Source organism: Equus asinus, chromosome 21, assembly GCF_041296235.1.
Source record: "Equus asinus isolate D_3611 breed Donkey chromosome 21, EquAss-T2T_v2, whole genome shotgun sequence".
NCBI classification, from domain to species: Eukaryota; Metazoa; Chordata; class Mammalia; order Perissodactyla; family Equidae; genus Equus; species Equus asinus.
The window spans coordinates 93,567,728-93,590,213 of NC_091810.1; the positions used below are offsets into that span (position 1 = coordinate 93,567,728).

The 22,486-nt window shown below is 41.9% G+C and overlaps 2 protein-coding genes across 8 annotated transcripts in view; one reads left to right on the top strand and one right to left on the bottom strand.

Moving 5' to 3' along the window:
* HPS3 (HPS3 biogenesis of lysosomal organelles complex 2 subunit 1) overlaps positions 1–17,990 on the top strand; it is a 38,642-nt gene extending 20,652 nt beyond the window's left edge. Inside the window, exons 9-17 of one of the 6 annotated variants that reach the window (XR_011496669.1) lie at positions 2,007–2,188; positions 3,405–3,585; positions 4,462–4,695; positions 6,188–6,373; positions 6,718–6,906; positions 8,376–8,483; positions 12,954–13,160; positions 13,826–13,920; positions 17,164–17,990. Coding sequence is in view for 2 of the 6 variants with exons in the window: in XM_070493632.1 (XP_070349733.1) it covers positions 2,007–2,188; positions 3,405–3,585; positions 4,462–4,695; positions 6,188–6,373; positions 6,718–6,906; positions 8,376–8,483; positions 12,954–13,160; positions 13,830–13,920; positions 17,164–17,291 (1,506 nt within the window). In the remaining 4 variants the exon portion in view is untranslated. The remainder of the gene's footprint in view (positions 1–2,006; positions 2,189–3,404; positions 3,586–4,461; positions 4,696–6,187; positions 6,374–6,717; positions 6,907–8,375; positions 8,484–12,953; positions 13,161–13,825; positions 13,921–17,163) is intronic. The other 5 variants (XR_011496671.1, XR_011496670.1, XM_070493632.1 and 2 more) reach the window with 5 other exon arrangements.
* The window catches only part of CP (ceruloplasmin), a 59,775-nt gene continuing 44,003 nt past the window's right edge, over positions 6,715–22,486 (bottom strand). The window contains exons 18-20 of one of the 2 annotated variants that reach the window (XM_044755317.2): positions 22,041–22,203; positions 11,817–11,921; positions 6,715–6,903 (exon numbers count right to left, since the gene is read on the bottom strand). In XM_044755317.2, coding sequence (XP_044611252.2) covers positions 11,818–11,921; positions 22,041–22,203 — 267 coding nt within the window. In that variant the 3' untranslated portion in view covers positions 6,715–6,903; position 11,817. Of the gene's footprint in view, positions 6,904–11,816; positions 11,922–18,666; positions 18,808–22,040; positions 22,204–22,486 lie in introns of those variants that run through there. The other variant, XM_070493629.1, reaches the window with a different exon arrangement.

Sequence of the window (22,486 nt, forward strand, 5' to 3'; positions counted from 1 at the left end):
AAACAGCCTTTGGCTTTTACTTTGAACCCTAGCAAAGAGAACCGTGACGTGGAGCTGAAAGAAATCTTCGATCATTGATCCCTGTCTTGCTCTTATTTGAAATATTAGCAGATTGTTCCAGGGCACTGCAGATTGCAGTATTGTCCTGTGGGCAGGGGCCCAGAGTGGGCATCCTTGTTTCCTTTCTTTCTTTCTTTTTTGGTGAGGAAGATTGGCCCTTAGCTAACATCTGTGCCAGTCTGCCTCTGTTTTGTGTGTGGGACACCACCACAGTGTGGCTTGATGAGCAGTGTGTAGGTTCACACCCAGGATCCAAACCCATGAACCCCGGGCTGCTGAAGTGGAGTGTGTGAACTTAACCACTGCGATACGGGGCCGGCCCCCTTATTCCTTTTCTAAGAGTGGCAGCTGCCTACTCATCCCTGACAATTTTTTTAACTCTTTATTTTGAAATAATTTCAAACTTACAGAAAAGTTGGAAGAATAAGAATAGTATAAATGAAACCTGAATATTCTCCACACAGTTCACCCAGAGTCAACACCATACCTCTTTCACTTCTCTGTCTCTTTGTTTATTTGCTCTTCCCCTTTTTTTGGGGCGGGGGTGGCGTGATTAGCCCTGAGCTAACATCTGCTGCCAAGCCTCCTCTTTTTGCTGAGGAAGACTGGCCCAGAGCTAACATCCATGCCCATCTTCCTCTACTTTATATGTGGGACGCCTACCACAGCATGGCATGCCAAGTGGTGCCGTGTCTGCACCTAGGATCTCAACCAGTGAACTCTAGGCCGCCGAAGCGGAAGGTGCACACTTAACCGCTATGGCACTGGGCCGGCCCCATGCTCTTGACCTTTTTAAACACACGTACGTGTGTTTTTTTCTGATCCACTGGAAGGTACATTGCATACGTCATAGCCTAATGCCCCTGCATACTTCAGTGTGCGTGTCCTAAGAATCGGGCTCTTTGACTTCATGACCACAGTGTGGTCATTTGCTTCAGGAACTTTAATGTGGACACAATACTTTATCTAGTCTGTGGTTCACATTCCAGTTTTGTCACTTGACTCAGTAATGGCCTAATAGCATCCTCCCCAGTCCGGGATCCAGACTAGCGTCGGGTAGTGTATTTAATTGTCATGTTTCTTTAGCCTTCTTTAATCTGGAATATGTTCATAGCCTACCTTTGTTTTTTATGACGTAGATATTTTTGAGAAATGTATTTTCTCTCCTCCACCTTTTTTTTTTCATGATTTGATTCAGGTTATATATTCTCTTCGGCCAGGATATCGTGTCAGTGATACGGTGTCTTTCTCAGGTATCACGTTGGGAGGCGCATGATGTCCATTTCCGCCTCACTGGAGATGGTAATTTTATCATCAGGTCAAGATTTTGCCTCATCTGTCCGTGGCATTTTAATGCTGATAATTACATCAGCTTGGCCCTGCCTTTTTAGTCTTGCTGAGTTGAAAGTCTTAGATCTCTTCTCGATAATTTGCCTCCTGGAGCCTAAAAATTCTGATTGACTTACATTAGCTAGTGATAATTTTTGAAAGCCCATTGCGAGTTCCAGAAATGGATGTGGTAGGACCTAAATTCACCAACTGAAACTGAAGTAAAGGAAGGATACTCAGTCTGAATTTGAGAAAGATTCAAATCACAGAACTTAAAAAAAACTTAGCTATTTCAGATATGTTCTTAGCAACTCGTGACCAAGTTATTGCTAAGTTAGCGGTATTATTAGTATGGTAGTACTGTTTGTACCTTCTCTAATGCCTCGTGCTGTTTAACAAGGAGCGTTTACAATCATGTATGTATGAAACTGGCTCGTAGGTTGTAGGGGAGAAAAACACTTCAGCTAGGCCCTGTTAGAATGATAAATAACCGCTTTTTTTTTTTATGATTTGATGTGTCCAAATATTAACTTTACTTACAAAATATGTAGATAGAACCGGGAGACTCTGGGGAGTCTTTGTGCAGTGACACGCGCTGTTTGCTGTCTTTGTTGTAGGTGGACTACAGTAATACCTACAAGACTGCAAAGACCCAGGGCTGCATCCACCTTCTGAGCGAGGCTCATCTGCTAGTGCGAGCTGCCCTGATGGATGCCGGCCAGCTGGAGCCTGGAGAGAAAGCGGAGCTTTTAGAAGCTTTCAAAGACAGCTGTGGGCACCTGGGAGACTGCTACAGCAGGTTGGTGATGCTCCTAGGAAGCTCGTCAGAGAAGCCATCTTGAGCTTCAGACGACTTTTCCTTCTCTGGTAGTTACCTGATAAATGGGGGAATGCGCGAGGGGAGGTGGTTCATTTATTCATTTATTCCATAAGCATTTGTTGAGCACCTACTATGTGCCAGGTACTGTGCTAAGCTCAGAAGTACAAGGATGAACACAACCTGTTCCCTGCCTTCAAGGAGTTACGGTTTGTTAGATGAGCAGTGAATCTCAAGTTCATGAGTCTCCCACCACTTAACTTGGGATTTGAAGTTTCTTTTTAGGCCTTTGTGGGGGCCCATGAGCAGTGAAATTCCCTGAGACAGCCATACGACTTGTTTATTGCCTGTTACCTTGAAGGGAGAGAGATACGAGTTGGACAGTCTGTGATTTTACTCTTAGTAGTCAATGCTTTTGTGATGTCAGAAAAGGACACTAGGATCCTAGAATAGTGATTTATACTTTTGAGAATGATGTTTATAATTTTTTTTTTTTTTTTTTTTTAAATGTGGGATGCCTGCCACAGCATGGCTTGCCAAGTGGTGCCATGTCTGCACCTGGGCTCCGTACTGCTGAACCCCAGGCCGCTGAAGTGGAATGTGTGAACCTAACTGCTGTGCCACCAGGCTGGCCCCTATAAATTTTTTTTTTTTTTTTTGCTGAGGAGGATTGGCCCTGAGCTAACATCTGTGCCAGTCTTCCTCTATTTTGTATGTGGGATGCTGCCACAGCATGGCTTGATGAATAGTGTGTAGGTCTGTGCCTGGGATCTGAACCCCTGAACCCCAGGCTGCCGAAGCAGAGCATGCAAACTGAGCCACTATGCCACTGGGCCAGCCCCTATAAATTTTTTTGTGTATGATTGTTTCAAAGGATTACTTGACCCATGGGAATGATTATAAATTATTCAAACAGACTTTTCCTTCCTATAAACACCATTATTTTAGAGCCACATTATGAATGTTAAAATCCACTTAATGAATTGTTTTTCTATTTTTATTATGAGCAGGCAAAAAGAAACTGCATTAATTAGAGTGAATGCAGAATGAAACTTAGGAGCTTGTTCCAACCACTAAGCGGTAGAAAAGTATTTTGAGATTTCTGTCTTCTGGAAAACATCTGTTTTATTATCAAATGTGATAGACGTCCAGGCTTAAAAATGACCAATTTGAGGGTCTTTTGCTTCCTTCTCTTTAGGCTTGACAGCCAGCATTCGCACCTCGCCCTGCCGTACTATAAGATGTCTGGTTTGTCTATGGCTGAAGTTTTGGCCCGAGTGGACTGGACAGTCGAGGATGCATTGCAGAAATACGAGAGGGGATTAATCTTTTACATTAATCATTCACTTTATGAAAACCTGGATGAAGAATTAAGTGAAGTGAATATAGTTTTCTATTTAGTTATATCTAATATTTTTAACTTTTCATTTTAGCGATTTATTTTATGTAATACCATTTAGAAGTCAAATTCCAAATATTTTTCTTTGATATTCTTCTTTTCCTAAAAAGGTAATTAATGTGCCCTTTTCTTCATTAGTAGTCATAGAATTATAGCTTGGAAACATACTTTCTCATTAGATAGATGGGGGAATGGGGTCCTTGTGGTTGAGCGACCTGCCCAGTGTGGCGGTGGCATGCATGCCTTTGGAAGGACGACACAGAGCATGGGTCTCGCCTTCCTCTTCTTGTCTGCAGGCCTCACCCCAGCCCTAGTCACCCCACCCTCCACGTGGCCACGGCTTGCACTTATGAAATCTTGGCCCAGAGGCCTTAGACATTATTAAAGATTATTTTTAGCCCTGCATGTATTTTTAAAAAGAGTTGAATGCAAATATGCAAAGTTGGATATTGTGACACCAAATGTTTTAAGGTTTTGAGAGAAATTAAATTTTCTTGTGTAAATTACCTCAAATGGATTTTGTACTAAGCTGTAAATTTATATAATGAACTTCTGAGTGTAATTTAATCCAATATTTATTGTATTCTTCTGAACTCTTGTTAAAATTAGAAATGCTGGCCACAACTTGGTATATTTTTCGTTGCTTTTTCTTCATTATAACTCAGCACAGGGATCACTTCAAGTTATCTCGGGTGTTTATGTTATCACCATCAACTCTGTCTTTTTTCATCAAAACCTAATACCATAATTTTATCTTAGGTGGAATGTTTATCTCTTGGCTTTGTATCTTTTTGGGCTGATTTTGTTGCTTTCTCTTGCTGACTGACCTTTTCTTTCTTGTTCCTGCTCACCGAAGGAGTTGGCAGCAAAAGTGGTTCACATGTTTCATGTGGCTGAGCCGAAGCAGCTGCCCCACATTCTCTGTAGTCCTTCTCTGAAGAATATTAATCCTTTAACCGCCGTGAGCTATCTCAGGAAACTGGACACTTCTGGGTCTTCATCCATCTTAGTGACGTTGACCAAGGCAGCAATGGCTCTGAGAATGGGGGACCTGGACACGTACAGAAATGAAATGGAAATCCATTCAGAGGTACGGAGCCCGGCCTGGTGTTAACAGCAGGCTGAAACGGGACGTGGCAGTCCTGAGGTGTGTGGCTTTCTACTGGCTTCTGTCCAGCTCGTTTTCCCATAGTGGTAAAGGAAGACAGACTTAATATTAGAAAGGAGCTGGCCCAAGTGAGAGTGCCTGGGCTTTGCATCCGGCAAATCAAAAGCAATAAGAATGGTGAATGGTAGCAGTGGGTCTCCAAAGCCCTCTTAACTTAGTGCCATGTGTGGTCAGAGTACAGAGCCTGGTACTGAAGAACGTACAGGCTGTGCCCCGAGTCCACAGCCTGATCTGGCATGAGGGATATGCTGTGTCCACTGAAAACAACAGAGTGATCTGTGTTCAAGTACAGCACGTGGGGTATTAACTGTGAGCCTCACCAGTAGTTGCAGAAATAGCTGCGCTTGGGAAATCACAAATGGCTTTATGGAGGGTTGGGCATGTGAATGGTGTGTCAACGCAAAGGGAGCGTTCCCTTTGAAGAGAGGCCATTTAGCGACGTGAGCAAAGATGTAAATCCTTAGGGGAAGAAATGAGGAAGGGACCTTAAGTGAGTACTTATTCCATCCCAGGTCTGTTCTGAGTCCCTTGTATGTGTTATCTTATTTAATTCTTGGAGCAATGCTATGAGGTCGATGCTGTGACTATACCTGTCATACAGGAGAGGGAACTAAGAAAAAGAGAGGTTAGCTCGTCCAGGGTCACACAGCTGTGAGCAGCAGAACCGGGATTTGAAGCCGGCAGTCTGGCTTGACACCCTGCACTCCCATGTCATCCTTTCGTTGCCTGACTGTGGTCAAATGCCCACAGTATGACGTTAGTTTCTTTTTTTTTTAAAGATTTTATTTTTTCTTTTTCTCCCCAAAGCCCCCCGGTACATAGTTGTGTATTTTTAGTTGTGGGTCCCTTTAGTTGTGGCACGCGGAATGCCACCTCAGCACGGCTTGATGAGTGGTGCCATGTCTGCACCCAGGATCCGAACTGGCGAAACCCTGGGCCTCCAAAGTGGAGCGTGCGAACTTAACCACTCGGCCATGGGGCCGGCCCTTGACTTTAGTTTCTAAAGCAAGAAGAGAAGTCCTTTATCACTGTATAAATGACACATTTTTGTCATGACGAGGAAAACAAGTCAACACTGAAGTGGCCTCTGCTTTGAAGAATAGGATTCTAGAAAGATGAATTTTCTTTCCACAATTTTGAAAAAACTTAAAGTATATTATTTTTAAATCGAGTAGATCTAAATATAAAGCTCTCTACAAAAATAGGACATCTCAATGCTTAATTAAATATTAATAACTTTTATAAGGATAGCTAACAATCATGTCCTTCTTAGAGGGAGAACTAGTCTTTGTAGTTACAGAAAAAATTGAGATTAAACTATTACAGTTTAACCACGAATCTGGAATGCACTGGCTTATATTTCCAAGATGAATGCAATGTACATTTTGTTCCTAAATGTCTTTTTTCTCTGAAGATGAAGTTGGTAAGTGGCTTCATTCTGGAGCCTCGGCTGTTGATCCAACAGAGGAAAGGACAGATTGTTCCAGCTGAGCTTGCAGCACACTTGAAGGACACTCAGCCTGCATTGCTTGTGGCTTCAGTCCTGGGCTTACAGAAGAACAACAAAATTGGAATTGAAGAAGCAGATTCCTTCTTTAAGGTTTGTCACTTTGAAAATGTGATTTTCTGAATGGCCTGATAAAATTGCTGGGAGGCAGGGAGCAGAATAAGAGAAGAGAGTTTTCATTTTTTATTGAAAAAACAGACTTACACATAACCAATTTATTAAAAGTACAGGTTAAAAGAATGGATCTATAAAAATTCCTTCCATGCAACCTAGAATCTGTTTCCTGTTAAAATGTCTAAATTTGCTTTGCTATGACACTGATAGTAGTGATAAATTATTAAATGCGTGGCCCACATGATGGAGTGTATTCAGACCAGCTGTAACTCGCCCAATGCTGTATTTATGTGGGACACGGCGCTTGTTTCACTGTTCTCAAGGTGCTCTGTGGTAAGGATGAAGATAAGATTCCTCAGCTCTTGGTAGACTTTTGGGAAGCTCAGCTAGTAGCGTGTCTCCCAGATGTGGTACTTCAGGAACTCTTCTTCAAGCTCACATCACAGTACATCTGGAGATTATCTACAAGGCAGCCCCCTGACACCATACCATTGCGAACATCAAAGGATCTGGTAAGATAATGGAAAAATATATTAAACTTGTATGTTACACTTTACAATAATGTACCTTCTTCTTTTCTTTTTTTTGAGTAAGATTAGCCCTGAACTGACATCTGCCGCCAATCCTTCTCTTTTTGCTGAGGAAGACTGGCCCTGAGCTAACATCCGTGCCCATCTTCCTCTACTTTATGTGTGGAACACCTACCACAGCATGGCTTGCCAGGCGGTGCCATGTCTGCACCTGGGATCCGAACCAGCAAACCCTGGGCCACCAAAGTGGAATGTTTGCACTTAACTGCTGTGCCACCAGGCCAGCCCCTACCTTCTTTTAATGGCTTAGAATCAAACCTAATTTATATTACCAGATATCTTTTTTAAAGCAGGAGTTAAAAATACACTTAAAACTTGTCCTTGGGGCTGGCCTGGTGGTATAGTGCTTAAGTTTGCATGCTCCACTTTGGCGGCCCAGGGTTCATGGGTTCGGATCCTGGGCACAGACCTACACACCACTCATGAAGCCCTGCTGTGGTGGCATCCCACATATAAAAAATAGAGGAAGGTTGGCACAGATGTTAGCTCAGGAGGAATCTTCCTCAAGCTAGCAGAGGAAGATTGACAACAGATGTTAGCTCACAGCCCGTCTTCCTCACCAAAAACCCGCCCCCCAAAAACAAACAAACTTGTCCATGAGTGAAGTTGACCACATTTTCAATAATTTTATGATGTAAAGAATTCCCCTCCTGCTCCTGTATTGTTTACTTGCTGCCTCAGTAGCAAGGCAGTGGGGCGGGGCCTTCCCCAGAACGTGTCTGTGCTCCCTCAGGGCATGATCCCCAGGCAGGACATGAGGGAAGAGACCTCCCTGATGGGAGAGGAACTGCGAAGGCTTGTGGGGGAGACTTCCTTCCTGGGCCCCATTTCCTGACAGCTGCACACACAGCTGCTCTGCCGCCCTCGCGGCAGCCTGACTGCTCTGCTCTTCCCCTTCCTGCTCGCCACCCGCTCCCGGCCCCTGGGCCTCCGTGGACACCATGGCTCATGTGGGGTCGCTGGAAGAGGCACCAACTTCTTGAATAAAGAGACTTTCTGGGACTTGCCCGGAGAATTTATGGAAGAGCTTTTCCTACCAAGAAAAGTAGAAGAAATAAAAATTACTTCCACCATTACTGTTAACTTTTTTTCAGTATAATATATAGCTTAAAAGCAGTATTGCTCTTTTTGCTAGAAAGTGCCTCTTAGGAATATTTTAAAATTTAAAATATAGGGAAATATTTAGTGCAGATTTATTCAGTGAGAAGCAGCAAGGCGGAAACTTTGCCCAGGGGAATGTGTTCTGAAAGACTTCCCTTCCACTCCCGGGAGAGTGTGTTCCTGCCTCTGTGACGTGGCAGATGGTGAGCGATGGCTTGTCTTTGCGGGATGGGTGAAGAGAGTCTTGTTTTGTTGTATTTTGTTGACAATAAATTTCTTTTACGTTTTAGATAAATGCCTGTGGTCATTATGGCTTAATCTATCCATGGGTTAATATCTTACTATCATCTGATTCCTTAGCTGATAAAAATTATACAGAAGACCTTTCAAAATTACAGGTAAATAAAAATGCCTCTTTTTCTTATGAATGTGCATATTATAGTATAAGATTTAAATTGGATAAGACCTCACGTGTCCTGTTAATCTGGAGTGTGTAGTTTGTGGGGACCGTCCGTCGTCAGGCGTATTCAGGAGCTCGGGAGGGAGTTCCTGCTCTGCCTGGAGCTGCCAGCAGGAGGGCTGGAGGCTCCGGGAAGGCTGATTTTGTGGCTGGTAGATGAGTGAGTGTCACCGAGTCCCATGACCGTCTTGCCTCATTTTCAGGATGTGCTTGAAAACATTTTGTGAAATGGAAGTATGGCAAGTGTTTGGCAGTGTTTTTATTGATGTGATTTTTTTTCGTGTTCACTCACATGTTTTAGGCCTCCAGCCCAAGCCAACCACTGCCGTCTGTCTTATAGGAAATAGGTCAAAGCAGCCAGTTATCTGGCTCCTGAAAAGAATTTTTTTAAAAGTAAGTAGTGTGATCAGACAATGTAGATCATTCTACAAGGATCTGACCATGAGCGTGTTCGTCAGGCACATGACCATCTACGGGTGGCCAGGCCAGGGGCGGCTTTCTCCTGGGTGCCAGGGCCTAGGCTTGGCCTCCCATGGAGCTCATGGTGCCCAGTTCCCAATGCCTATGAGCCAACCAACACCACTTCTTATGCTGCCTGGCCTTGTTCGGGGTGCCCCATGGCAGAAGGCCCCTCCAGGCCCAGTTACTGCCAGCCTCTGGAACCGCCTTATTCTGCGCCCGCTTCTACTGCAGGCTCTGCGTGGAGACCCAGCGCCCAGACTTTGGCCCCTGTGGGAGGGAGCCTGCTGCTCGGGGGCTGGCTTCACTGGGCTCTTGAGCTTGCTTGTGTTTAATTTCTGGGTACTTTTTTGAGAGTTGGAGTAGGGAGGGGATTAAAAGAGAAAGGCAAATAAAAAAAAGAATTCTGAGCAGACAGTGTTTGACCGGAAGTGGGAAATGAAGCGCACATTTGACTTGGGGGCTCAGGCTGCGCTAGACGTGGGTGTGAGCTTATTTCATGTAGTCCAGTGGCCCAAGGACCATTGAGTACAACCCCACGTCTGTTTTGTTTGCTTTGCCCAATATGATGCCAACATATAAAAACTGAGATTTCAAATTGAGAATTCTCAGTTACGATTCTTTGGAAAATCCAGCAGAACTGGTCATCCTGGGCCCTCACTACCTCTGAGACCTGACAGTTGGAGCCAGCTGGTGGCCCCCTCCTCAGGCAGTGCTCATGCTGTCCTGCCGGCCACACTTGTCATCTCCGTGCCTTCCTGGTCCAGACAGTGAGTGACTGATGTCCGTTTTCCTCATGCCCAGCCACCTTCCTGCCCTTCCATCATCTGGCCTCTTGGGGCTTTAGGGTTTGCCACCCTGGTTCGCCCGGGGCACTGGAGGAAGCATGGCATTGCTGATAGACGCCAGCGAGTCAGACTGGGGTGCGGTCAGGGAGGGATGCTCAGGAGACCACTGTACTTAGACTCAGCCTCAGACAGCCTGTCTTGTCTCCAGGCATTCTTAAAAAATTGCAAAAGAAGATTCTTCCTGGTTCTTATCTCTGGTGCCCTTACAGAGGCCTTTGAGGGCCTAACCACAGTTTGGTCATCGCACGGACGCTCCGCGAGCGTGTGCTGTGGGCGTGCCGTACAGTCGGACGGGGCAGCAAGGGCCTCGCCCTCCCGGGACGCGTCTGCTAATGACATATCTAAAATCCTGACTGTAGTAAGTGCTACCAGATCTCTCCTGATAAAGCTTCAAAGCATGTTTGTAATCACAGCTTGAAAAAGAGTAATTCAGGGGCCGGCCCAGTGGCACAGTGGTTAAGTGTGCACGTTCTGCTTCAGCGGCCTGGGGTTGGCTGGTTCGGATCCCAGGTGCAGACATGGCACCGCTTGGCAAGCCATCTGTGGTAGGAGTCCCACATATAAAGCAGAGGAAGATGGACACGGATGTTAGCTCAGGGCCAGTCTTCCTCAGCAATAAGAGGAGGATTGGCAGATGTTAGCTCAGGGCTGATCTTCCTCAAAAAAACAAAAAAGAAAGAAAAAGAGTAATTCAGTGATTTTTTAAAAGCTGCTTTAAAGTATTTAAAAAGGGTCCATTCTTTCTGAGAATCTTTGTGTTAAAGGATAGAAATGTAGTTGGCCTAAACTTTTCTGAGTCCTTTTCCTAATTCTGCTGCTTTCTAGATTATTTGTGGGTTGATTAGTCTTAGTCATTAAGAAGAAAGTAAACATCAAGAAACAAAAAGATCTCACTTGTTTGCACCTAGAGGAATGGGGAGGTTCAGAATCACCTGGAGAGCTTTCTCAAAATTGTATGAGTGCTCTCCCCGCACCCCACAGATTTGAGAGGAGTCTCTGTCTCTTGTCCTCAATCTCTGGAATAGTGTATTTGTGCAAAACCTAACAACAATCTATAAATCATCCACACATCAAAAAGTCTCTATTTGGGAGCTGGCCCCGTGGCCGAGTGGTTAAGTGGTTAAGTTCGGCGCTCCACTGCAGGCAGCCCAGTGTTTCGTTGGTTTGAATCCTGGGCACGGACATGGCACTGCTCATCAAACCACGCTGAGGCAGCGTCCCACATGCCACAACTAGAAGGACCCACAACGAAGAATATACAACTATGTACCAGGGGGCTTTGGGGAGAAAAAGGGGAAAAAAAAAAATCTTAAAAAAAAAAAGTCTCTATTTGGAGTGACATGGGAACTAGTAGGTGTGGTGCCCTTTGCCACAATAGTCCTGGTCCCCTCCCCCACCTTGCCAACCAGCTCTCCTTGGAGCAGCAGGTGTGATCGGGTAGGTAGAGAGGTCAGAGGAATCTCTGGATTCCAGGCCTGCAGAGTGGGCTGAGGGTGAGGGATCCAGATCAGAGAAGGGAACCAATAGTGCATGCGTTTGGGGTGGAGAGGAATCTGTTTCCAGTACTGAAAGAAATGCTGTGCTAAGAAGCAGACAACATGAAGAGTGTTTTAAAGAGTACTAGTAACCTTTGGACTATTTTTTTATCCAGCGATATAGCTGTTTCTTATTTTTAAACTTCTTAATGATATGAGGAAAACCAAGTGAAAGTTATGGGTCATCCATTTTGCACTTTGGCTGGCTTCGTTTTAATCATGGTTTGGGTTCCCAGGTCTTGCTCCTTCCTGCCCTGCCCTTTATCCCGATTAATCAAGAGTCGAATACAGAAATAATCTGTGTTTTCTTTCATGTGGGGAGAGCCTCTGAGCGGCAGGTGATCACCTGATCTCATGTTTGCTGTTTGTTGTCAGGAAATTATTCAGATGAAGGTGATTATTAAACCTGCAGGAAGGAAAGGGACCAACCTTATTCTCCTAGCCACTCCTTGGTAGATGCTTGGAGTAAAATAATCACGCTGACTGAAAATGGGTAGTTCACATTCCATATCCTCCTGTGAGTCTGAGAAGACGCTGTAGGAAAAGGGATACAGGAAGAAGAAAATCAGGATGTCACCCTCTCATCTTTATCCAGAGGAAACGGAAAGCAGAGATTATTTTGGTGGTAGAATCAAAAGTAGTAGTTATTTAAATGCTTAGAAGTGAAATATTGGTAAAGTTCTGAATACTGAAATAGTACCTGCTCTGTGTCATTCAGCTTGCAGCAAATAGTATTGGTACAAATTATTAGGGTCTTCACAGTTGCTGTAGTTTTCTTCAATGTTAAAGTTTATTTTGGGTTGCACATGTAGTACATGCTTCTTATAGAAAATTTGAAAAATACAAGAAAGTGTGGAAAAGAAAACAAAAAGTGAGCTTTGTCCTCCCATCCAGTGAGCTGACCTCTGTTTCAAATTTCAGTGCTCTTCCAAAGGCATTTCTACATGTACATGTGTCTATGGAGATTTTGCAAAACGGATCATGATCTGAATATAATTTTGTACTGAGATTTTTTTACTGATCATTTTATCATGAGCATTTTGTCATTAATTTCAAAATAAGCCTTTGAAAACAGTTTTGATGGCTGTATAATATTCCATGATACGAATGTACCATGATTTATTTGCTCATCCATTCTTTTTAATATTTAGGTTACTTCTGTTTTTTTAATATTACAAATACTCTTGTGGTGAATATCATTGGACATAAATCTTTGACCACAATGTTGATTATTTCCTTAGAATGGCGTCCTAAGGCATCCCCATTAGTTTTAATTTGCAGTCTTTCCAAAGCAAATAAAATCATGTTATTTTAAAAATGATTGTTTCTAAATTAAACCAATTTTTATTCTTTAAACTAGAGGTCGTTTTAAGATTATTTAGTAGTCGAGTCCACTTGGACTTATAAAATAAGTGTCATATGCATGTGCTTTAAGATTGCATTCTTCTTTTCCTGTCTTTTTTTTTTTGGCAAGTGAGATTTAGTCTTTTTAAAAAATTGTGTTCTATATGTTGTGCTTAGTTTTTTGATGCCTCCTTCCATAACATTTCACTTTTCTGTTCATAGTCTCTTATGTGTGGTCCTTCATTTGACATAGCTTCCATTGTCCCATTCTTGGAGCCGCTCTCGGAAGACACTTTGTCTGGCCTCAGTGTCCATGTTCTGTGTCGTACGCGTTTGAAAGAGTATGAGCAGTGCATAGACACGCTGTTAGAGAGATGCCCGGAGGCTGTCATTCCATATGCTAATCACGAGCTGAAAGAAGACAACCGGGTATGCTATTCAGATTATGTTTTCTAGGCTTGCTCAGTGATAATCAGATTTGATAATCTTGTTGCCTTATCTGCAAAATGGGGACAAATTATGCCAGACCAACCTTCCAGGGCTGTGCAGGTCCAGTGGGCACTTATGTTTAATGTGTTAGGTGTTTTGAGTACTGTTAGAGGCTATTAAAACGTATGGTTATCTTCTTTAAAAATCTCTTCTTTGGAGGTGAAGTAGGCCTAACCTGAAGATTTGGAAAATGTAATGAATTATGGGAAAATATTTTCTGGGCTATATGGTCTCTACTTTACAAATTAGAAGAGTTTTAGCCTTTAGGACTTTTTCCTTCCTTCCTTCCTTGCTTCCTTCTATCCGTCCGTCCATCCTCCTCCCCGCCCCACCCCACTTCGAGATGATAGTAGGACATGTCTATGTTTCTCCAGGAAAATAGCCATGTACATACGTGCTATAGACATATTATTAGGTTTTCAAGTTATAAACCTGACATGTTACAGTGTAAGCAGAAGACTGGCTGCTGACGTAACTTCTCTTATAACAAAGTTTGGCGCCTTAGCCAAAATGATGTGTTTTGCCCTCTGCACAATCTTCTTAGTCTTATTGGAAATCTGAAAGTAAAATGCATCAAACTAAAAATTTATTCATTTTTTTCTAAGATAGACTTTGTGGTGGAAAAAACTACTGCCTGAACTTTGTCAGAGAATAAAATGTGGTGGAGAGAAAAATCAACTTTACCTGTCGTCCTTAAAAGGTAAAATGACCTTTTTTTGCTTGATTAGAAATTAAGAGTCTTAGTTTTAGTTTCCATAATTATCTGAAGCCTTGCTTTTTCTAGTTTTTTCATGTCATTCTCACCTGAGGTGAAGGGCGCCTTAGTGAATCATCTGGAGAGCTTGTTTTCAGATTCATCTGCTCCCCTACCCTCCACATCTGGTGTTCGTGTATCTCTTCCATCTACAGAGCTGGTGCTTTTTAGTTTAACCTTTTCAAACACTTAAGAAATTATCATAGTCATAGAAACTCAGAACCTCGGTATTTTAAAAATTCGAATAGACATTAAGGGAATTACATATTTTATTAATGATCTTGGTGCTTAATTTACTTCATGTAGGAAATTAAGATTATTTTTGTTAATTATAAGCAAGTATTAGGAATGACAAGGTTCTTAAGGATTTAAAAGTTAAATGTCTCTAAATTATGTAGTATTTTTACAGCATAGGTAGTTATTTGAATTTTCATAATTCATAGTCATTTATAAACTTTGATAGATGGTTATCAGTTTCTCTACTTCTGTGTGTTAACGTTACTAGTTAATTGTTGGTCTGATGACAAAGGGTATGGTTGTATTGATTTCAGTGTGCATAAAATATTAGATTGACAGCATTGGAACTGTATTTTCCAGTTGAGGTCATTGATTTTTCAAGAGTTAGACAGAGCCAGTGGCCATTAGAGGGTGTTTTTCTGAAGCTGCCCATTTAAGTCAAATTGTGTGTTTGTGGTTGGGAAGGCAAGGAGGTGATTTCATGCTACCTTGTCCTGCCCACCTTGCCTCCCTGGGTGATTGGTTTTCAGAAGGTGCACATGTTGGGTTTGAGTGCCCTGCCCTCTCTGTACTGATGATTTGTGTTGGTGGATCACTTTGCAGGACAGAGGTCCGCCATCTTCACACCTCACTAACATCATTATCTTAGTCAAAAGCCTCTTTCTTCATCCTTTTCTGATCCACACGCGCAAACTGTCTGCCCCTAACTTACCCATAATCATTCCTCCAAATGTCCCATTTTTCTGTATCTTCACAATCTGTGTGTGTGCACACATGTGGGTATGTGTGTGTGTGTGGCTCCTGGGACTGTGCTGTGTGTGATTGCCGTTGCTAGACTGTAAAACCTCGAGGGCTGGAGTAGAGTTTTATTCATTTTTCTTCTTGCACCCTCCTCACCGGCAATATGCCTGTCCATAGGAAGCACGTTCCGTAACTGTTTATTGATTTGAAGGGGAGACACCTGAACAACTTCATGTCCATTTTCAAGGGGGTCTTCCTGTCGGCAGCCGTAATGCACCGAGAACAGACCACGATTGGAGTCTGGAGAATCGGAACTGAGTTCTGGGTCTGCTGCTTACCAATTTTTAAATATCCTGGGACTAATAAGAAGTTCAGAGTTGACTCTAGAATAAAGTGTGAGACCAAATTGCAAGATGATAAGGCTGGAGATGGAGTCAGGGACTTGTATGCTTCGGATCTTGGGTTTCTTGTCTCTCTAATGCACTGTTTCTCAACCTTGGCACTAGTGACATTTTAGACTGGGTAATTTAGACTGTGTGTGTAGGTGTCCCCTGTGCATTTCAGGATGTTTAGCAGCATCCCTCGCCTCTACCCACCACATACCAGCAGTACTGCCCTAGTTACGACAAACGAAAGTCTCCAGACTTTACAGACATCCCCTGGGCTTGCAAAATTGTACTGGTTGAGAGTCATTGCACTAATGCAGAGCCGTTGGAACTGGGGTCAGTGGTTGACTTGTTTCCAGGAAATAATTGTTACTGTTTTTGTCATAATGAACTCTGCTGATTCCTATAACTTCTCGTAGTATGATAAATCACAAAAATACAGCTTAAAAAGTCATTTAAAATCTCACCAGCCAGATATAACTATTTTCAACATTTGACACATTTCCTAGACATGCAGGAGGATTTAAAGTACTGTAGAGATTTAAGATATTGACCTTGTTCTTGGAGTTGTGACCTGTCTTCGCCCTTCCCTGGTTGGCAGAAGAGAAGTGGGCAGCGGCAGGATTTCTGTTGGCTCTGTAACCTCGCTACACTGGCCCCTGACTGAGTTTTTTTTATCTAGGAAACTACTCACAGGTTCCACATTTAGGCTAAATAAACTGATTTGATAGAAAAGCATTGATAATTCCTGTTTTTCATGTGAGTTTTCAAACCAGCTAGGAGTTACTGTTTATTAAGTTTCTATTATATGTCAGATGTGCATCATTTCATTTTAATTTAATTCTCAAAGGACTCTGGAAGCTAGCAGATGGCACCACAACATCATAGGTGAGGAAACTGGGACTCAGGAGATTGCAACTTTGTTACAGTCACCCAGAGTGTAGGTAGGCAAGTCCAGTTGCTGCCCAAGTCTGCCTGATTCCAGAGCTGGGCATCTTTCCCATGTTCCACTGCTGCTCCATTCATTAACTTTTTAGCACCAAGGGCACGTCATTCCTTTCTGTAAAGGATGATTTCGGTTCCTGGATATTGGACAGATGACTTTGGATGGATGCACACACACCTGAGCAGGAAATTTTCTATTTGCATCACTGCAAATGGAGTAAGTGGTGGGTGTCCCAGATCACACAGGGAATGGTGCTGAAGTAGGTTTCTTGGGAACATTGTTCTTATGTGTCACCCCCTCTCTTTCCAGCAGAGGGCAGCATGTACATGTCAAGAAGTAATAGAATCATAAAATTTCATAGTTATCTTTACAAAAATGTTCACTAAGTTCCTTAATATTGAAGACATACGCTAGAGCACATTATTTTGCAGTATGGGAAAAAAAGGTAATAGTTACGAAAACAGGTTTGTGTCTATTAATAACATGAAATTCTCAGCAAGGACATTTCCTGTCCTAGGAAACAGTCTTTATAAATGAGCTGCAGTATAGTCCTAATGCTAAAACCAGTATTCTAATGATTGTATTTTTCTTTAGAGGATAATAGAAATATATTGAAAAATAATGTAATAATCCAGCAATGAAATAGTAAATCCAAATTACGAGGAACTGATGTAAAATAAACTTCGAAGCCTTCTAGAAAGAATTAGTAAGAAGTTGTTAAAACCATAAAGTAGTCTATGGATTTAGGAGACTAATTTTTTTTTCTTCTGTATTTATAACATTTTGTTACCTGAACTAGCTAATTGATTGAGTTTGATAAGAAGATCGAATGAAAGACAGACTTTGAGTTCTGACTCAGATATTCTCTCCTGCTAACAGAGACACTGTCTGTTGTTGCCGTGGAACTAGAACTGAGGGATTTTGTGAACGTCCTCCCGGAAGATGGCACCGCAGCGTTTTTCTTGCCGTATCTTCTTTACTGCAGCCAAAAGAAATCATTGACTTGAAGGGATCATTTGAAAAACACTACAGTGGCTATGAGACTGAATTTGAAAAAACTGAATGCCAGGTGAAAATATAAATAAAGGATTTTCATATTGAATATGGACATATATTGCAAATGCTTTCCAGCTGCTTACCTTACCATTTAATGGTATTATTAGTTTCTTAATTTATGACCCAAATCCATTTAATTGTCCGGTATATAAAAAAGCTACAAGACATAATTTCCTCAAAGAAGGCATATATTTTTAAAGAGAGAGTCTGACTTTTATTCCAGGGAACATCAATTCACGGTTTTTGGAGACGTGACAATCTTTTTCATCCAAGAAACATTTTGTAATTATGCTTGAAAGAATATCACCCCAAGTGGTCCAGAATTTAATCTTGATTTTTCCAGATTTCTCTGTGGGGTCACTTTTGAAAAGAAATAATTTGCTTTGAGAAAGACTTTAATGTTTTCCCATGGTAAAGTAGTTCAGACTTTATTTCCTTGTTACTTTTAAAACTCATGCCATGTTTCTCTCTGAAACAAATGAAGTAGACCTTTACAGAGCTAACTTTCTTCCTGTCTGGCTGTTCACACGATCTGTTGAATGCGTGTTCTTCAGCCAGAGCCTTGTTTCCATCTCTGGTTGATGTGTATCTACTCTTGCTCTCCTAACTACAGCATATGTGAAAATAAAGGCATATATCGTGTGTCCACAGCTGTGTCTTCTTTTTTAACCTCTTATTAAACTATTTCAAGTCCGAGTTCAGCGCACTGATAGTGTGCTTTGCCTTAGTTAAGGCTGGGCAGAAGTGCTACTCACCCGGCGTCTGCCACAGCTGTATTTTGAAACTTTTCTCCTGATGGCACTGTTCATCTTTACCAGGATTTAATCTGTAGAATTGTTTGTCAGCTCTGCCTTTCTCCAGGTACAGATTAACATACTTTTGACCATCTCTTCAAGGGTTCACAAAACTCAGATTGGCATCTTTTTATTTTATTATTATATTTTTAAAACTTATTTTTAATTTTATTCATTTTATCTATTTTGTTATTTTTATTTTTAATTTTAATTTAATTTAATTTTTAATTTTACTTCCTCTACATCTGTGCCCCTAGTCCATTGGTTCATTAGGAATGATGTCAGCAGCATGTTAGAGGGAGCGATGGGAATCCAGTGGTTGGGAAACACTTCAATGACTCCTGCTAGCGATCCTTTGAGGACCGTCCAGGACAACTCTGGTCATGGATTTTTCTGTTTTCTTTTCGGAGTACAGTTTTGTAAAGCCCTGGTGGTGGTGACATGAGTGGCCCATGTGAGTTGATTATACAGTCTGCTGACCTTTTCATATGAAACAAGGTAACACAGTTCCCCCCACAAATGCACAGAAGTGTGTGTTTTCAGTCTTGTTTTAATGCTTCTAGCCATTCCAAAGTCAACGTTCTATTCACTTTCACACACACTGTTATGAATCATTGTTTTTTCTTTTTGTTCCACTTATCACCAATTTATTTCTTTCGGCCAGACTTGGTCTCTACAGAAAGAGAAATTTTAAGACCATTACTAAAAATAGTATAAATCATATGGTTAAAAAATTAGTATGTGATGCTTTAAATGTATTCTGATTTTTTAAATGTTAGTTATTTTAATTATTCTTGATTCATTTATACTTTTCTGCTTTTTATATGTTTAAAAACAGATCTCTCATTTCAGTACTGCTTTATTTAAAGAAAAATTACTTTCCTCCCCACAAGATCTTTATTAATTAAAAAGGGAAAAATCGTAACGTTACAGTGGAGAAACCTGGCGGACACCTCCTTAATCAAATGCTCAAAGTTAACCACTGAGGGAACAAATCCACGTCTTGTGTCTTCACATGTGGACTGAGAAAACCACAGTATCATTTCTGTGAGAGTCTTGCCAAAAAATGCATAACCTGAATCTAATCATGAGGAAACATTAGACCAACCCAAATTGAAGGACATTTTACAAAATGACTGCCCTGTATTCTCTAAAAATGTCAAAGTTGTGAAAGACAAAAAAAGACCGAGGAACTGTTCCAGACCAGGGGAGACTGAAGGTGTGCCAGCCGAACACAACGTGTGAGCGGGTCCTTTGTCTGCTATGCAGAACATGATTAGAATAATTGGTGAAATTTGAAAAGGGTTGGTAGTATTGAATCACTTTTAATTTCCTGATTTTGATAGGTGCATTGTGTTTACATATGAAAATATCCTTTTTAAGAAATGTGGGTATCTATATTTACCATAGCGTGTGGAGAGGGAGAGAGCAGGAGTAAGCACGTGTGGCCGTGCAGAATGCTCGCATTTGGGGAATCTGGGTGAAGGGGATACGGGAATTTTTTGTATTGCTCTTGCAACTTTTCTGTAAGTCTGCTGTTATGTCCAAAACATTTAAAAAATTCCTTTTGATTCAATTAATATGTGGTTAGATATTTACCAACAGAGTATTGTACTGGGTTTGGGTACTTACTAGAAATACAGAATGTACAGTCCCTGCCTATTAGGAACTTAAAGCTCAGCAAGCTGTTTTCCTACAGACTGCTCTAGGGGTTATCTGACTGTTGTAGAAATGTCCCAGTCTAAAAAAAGGACATTTTATATTTGTCCTAGGAGCTCTTTATTATGCTTCCGCTGGTAGAGGAAATGAAGCATTACATTAAGTAGGACAGGACGTCCACATTCTTTTCTAATGACTTTTTTTCTTTGCAGAGGAAATTGTCTCCTGCTGCGTGATGTTGAGAGGTTTCTCTAACCTCATGTGCTCTCTTGCTGTGTCATGGTAGGCAGACATTTTCCTAAGATTCGGAATTAATGTCGGCTTGCCCAAAGCTTTATCTGCTTTTTTAAAAAGATAATTCAGACTGATAAACATGGCTCCCCATTTTTCTGTGTACAGTTCAAACCATCCTTTGTGTTCATTACTGCTTCTTTCAATCCCACACGATACTTTTTCTCTTTGTAAAAGCTAAATTTCTCTTCAATCTCTGTTCTAATGTGTGTTTTCCCTTCACGTCTGCTATTTGTTCTACACTTTTCTCTGGGGCTCTTAAGAAAGTGTCCCCTTTTTGGACTAAGCGGTCCTCTCCCTCTTCTCCTTCCAGGCTGATGATCCAGGAGGGACCTGTCAGTGTCTGTGTGTAGGATCAGCCTGTGGCAGTGTCCCCTACACGTCAGGCATTTGCACACATGAATTTCCAGAATGTCTGCCTCTGTGTTCCCTCACTCTTGGTTGTTCTCTGAGCAGGACCATCCTTTCGTGTGGTTTACGTGTGTGCTAATGTTCTCTGCGTGACTCAAAGTTTTCTTTCTCATCTTTGACACTTCATCTTGTTCAGCAGGAACGGTGTTAAACCCGGTGGTCTCTGCCCGTTCGATCCTTGCTGTGCTGGTGCCCTCAGTACTGCCTTTTGTAATTAAGGGTTTTAATGGAAGTCGTTGTTCAGGCTATGAGGTATTGGTTTAAGACCTAGAAGCAGAAATTAAAATTTTTCTTTTGCACTAATGGTTGACCTTTCAGGATTTTTAATTTTTGAAATAATATTTACTTCTGTATTTTCTTCTGTTTATTTTGTCCCCTTTTATGCCAGTTTTGGGGAGAAAACACAAGGAATTGTTTTCTCTACATCGTTTCTGCCTGTTAGATTTGCCATTACCAATTCCAGCTATTCTGAACTCAGCAGACCCAGGAAACACCACAGCCTGCACCCACAGAGCAGGAATTTCACTCTCTATACAACATGGTTCCTTAGTGCTTATCCATAAAAGGGCTGTCTGTTTTCCTGTGTTTTTATTGTGTGTGTGTGTGCATGTGCCTACCTGGGGAGGGAGTGTTGTTGCTGGGGTGGGGGGAGCAGGGAATTTAGATTCTGTTTTTTTCCTAGATTTTTGCTATGGACTTGAATGTTTGTGTCCCCCCAAAGTTCATGTATTGATAACCTAACGCCCAAGGTGATAGTATTAGGTGCTGGGGCCTTTGGGAAGTGATTAGATCGTGAGAGTGGAGCCCTCATGAATGGGAACGCCCTTATAAAGAGGCCCCAGAGGGCCGGCCTGTCCTTTCCACCGTGCTCAGGTACAATAATAAGTCTGCAACCTCAAAAGGGCTCTCACCCGACCGTGCCGGCACCCTGACCCCAGCCTGACAGCCTCCAGAACTGTGAAAATACATCTGTTGTTTATAAGCTACCCGGTCTGGTATCTTATGTCTTATCGTAGCAGCCCGAACAGACTGAGACAGTCTTTGACGAACAGTAATCAGTAATGCCTTCCCTCTCCTGAGAAGCACAGACAGACACTGTTCTGCCAGGTTGACTATTATAGTGATTATTTGGGGGATAGGGGTGGGAAGTCCTTTATGTGTACCAGGTACTCCCTAGAAAAGAAGTTAATGTTTTCTATTAAGAAAGAAATTAAATTCTAGATATGTCTTTTGTAAGTCATGGTTGGTTTCTTTGTAAAGACGACTACTCCCTTATATCAGTTTTGGAAAAAATTACACTGCGTCAAGCGGGTGTCAATTTGTATTCGCTTAGAGGCTATTGGTGCTGTTATCGGTACCAGCTGTCAGAAGAAAAGCAGTATCCCACACCATTTAGCAGTAAGAAAATTCCTGTGTGCAGGCAGAGAAGGAAGAAATCAGGGCAGCAAATTCACAAATGCTTCATATTGGGGAAGTATTCAGGCAAAGCGGTGCATCTTAATTATATCTGTGATGTGTGACTAGACTTACTAATGGGATATTCACCTGCGTTTGGTAGGACGGTGTAAGTAGTTTCCATTCCAGCATGAATGTGGTCGGTCACATGGCAGTGGAGTAACCAGATTCCAGGTGTTGCTGGAAACATTTCCAGGGTTTGGTATGTCCCAGGGAAAATGTCAAAGACGTCAGAACTATAAGCGCCCTTGAGCTTAATTAGAAAAATGACAAATGTTATATCATGTTTATTGCAAGTGAGAATTCATTCAAATAATCTTTCACTGGCCAGCTCAGGGATTTTAGAAAAATGGATAAATCTGTTAAAAAAAAAATGAAACCCTGCATATTTCTGTATTTAATACAAACAGTGAGATATGTGCTTCTTGTATTCCTGCTAACCCCTTGGCCATGAAGCGGGTGTGAAGGAAAGGTGTGGGCGAGCGACTTCCTCAATCAGGACCACCTGTTGCCTTTTTATCAGAGCACTTGAGTCA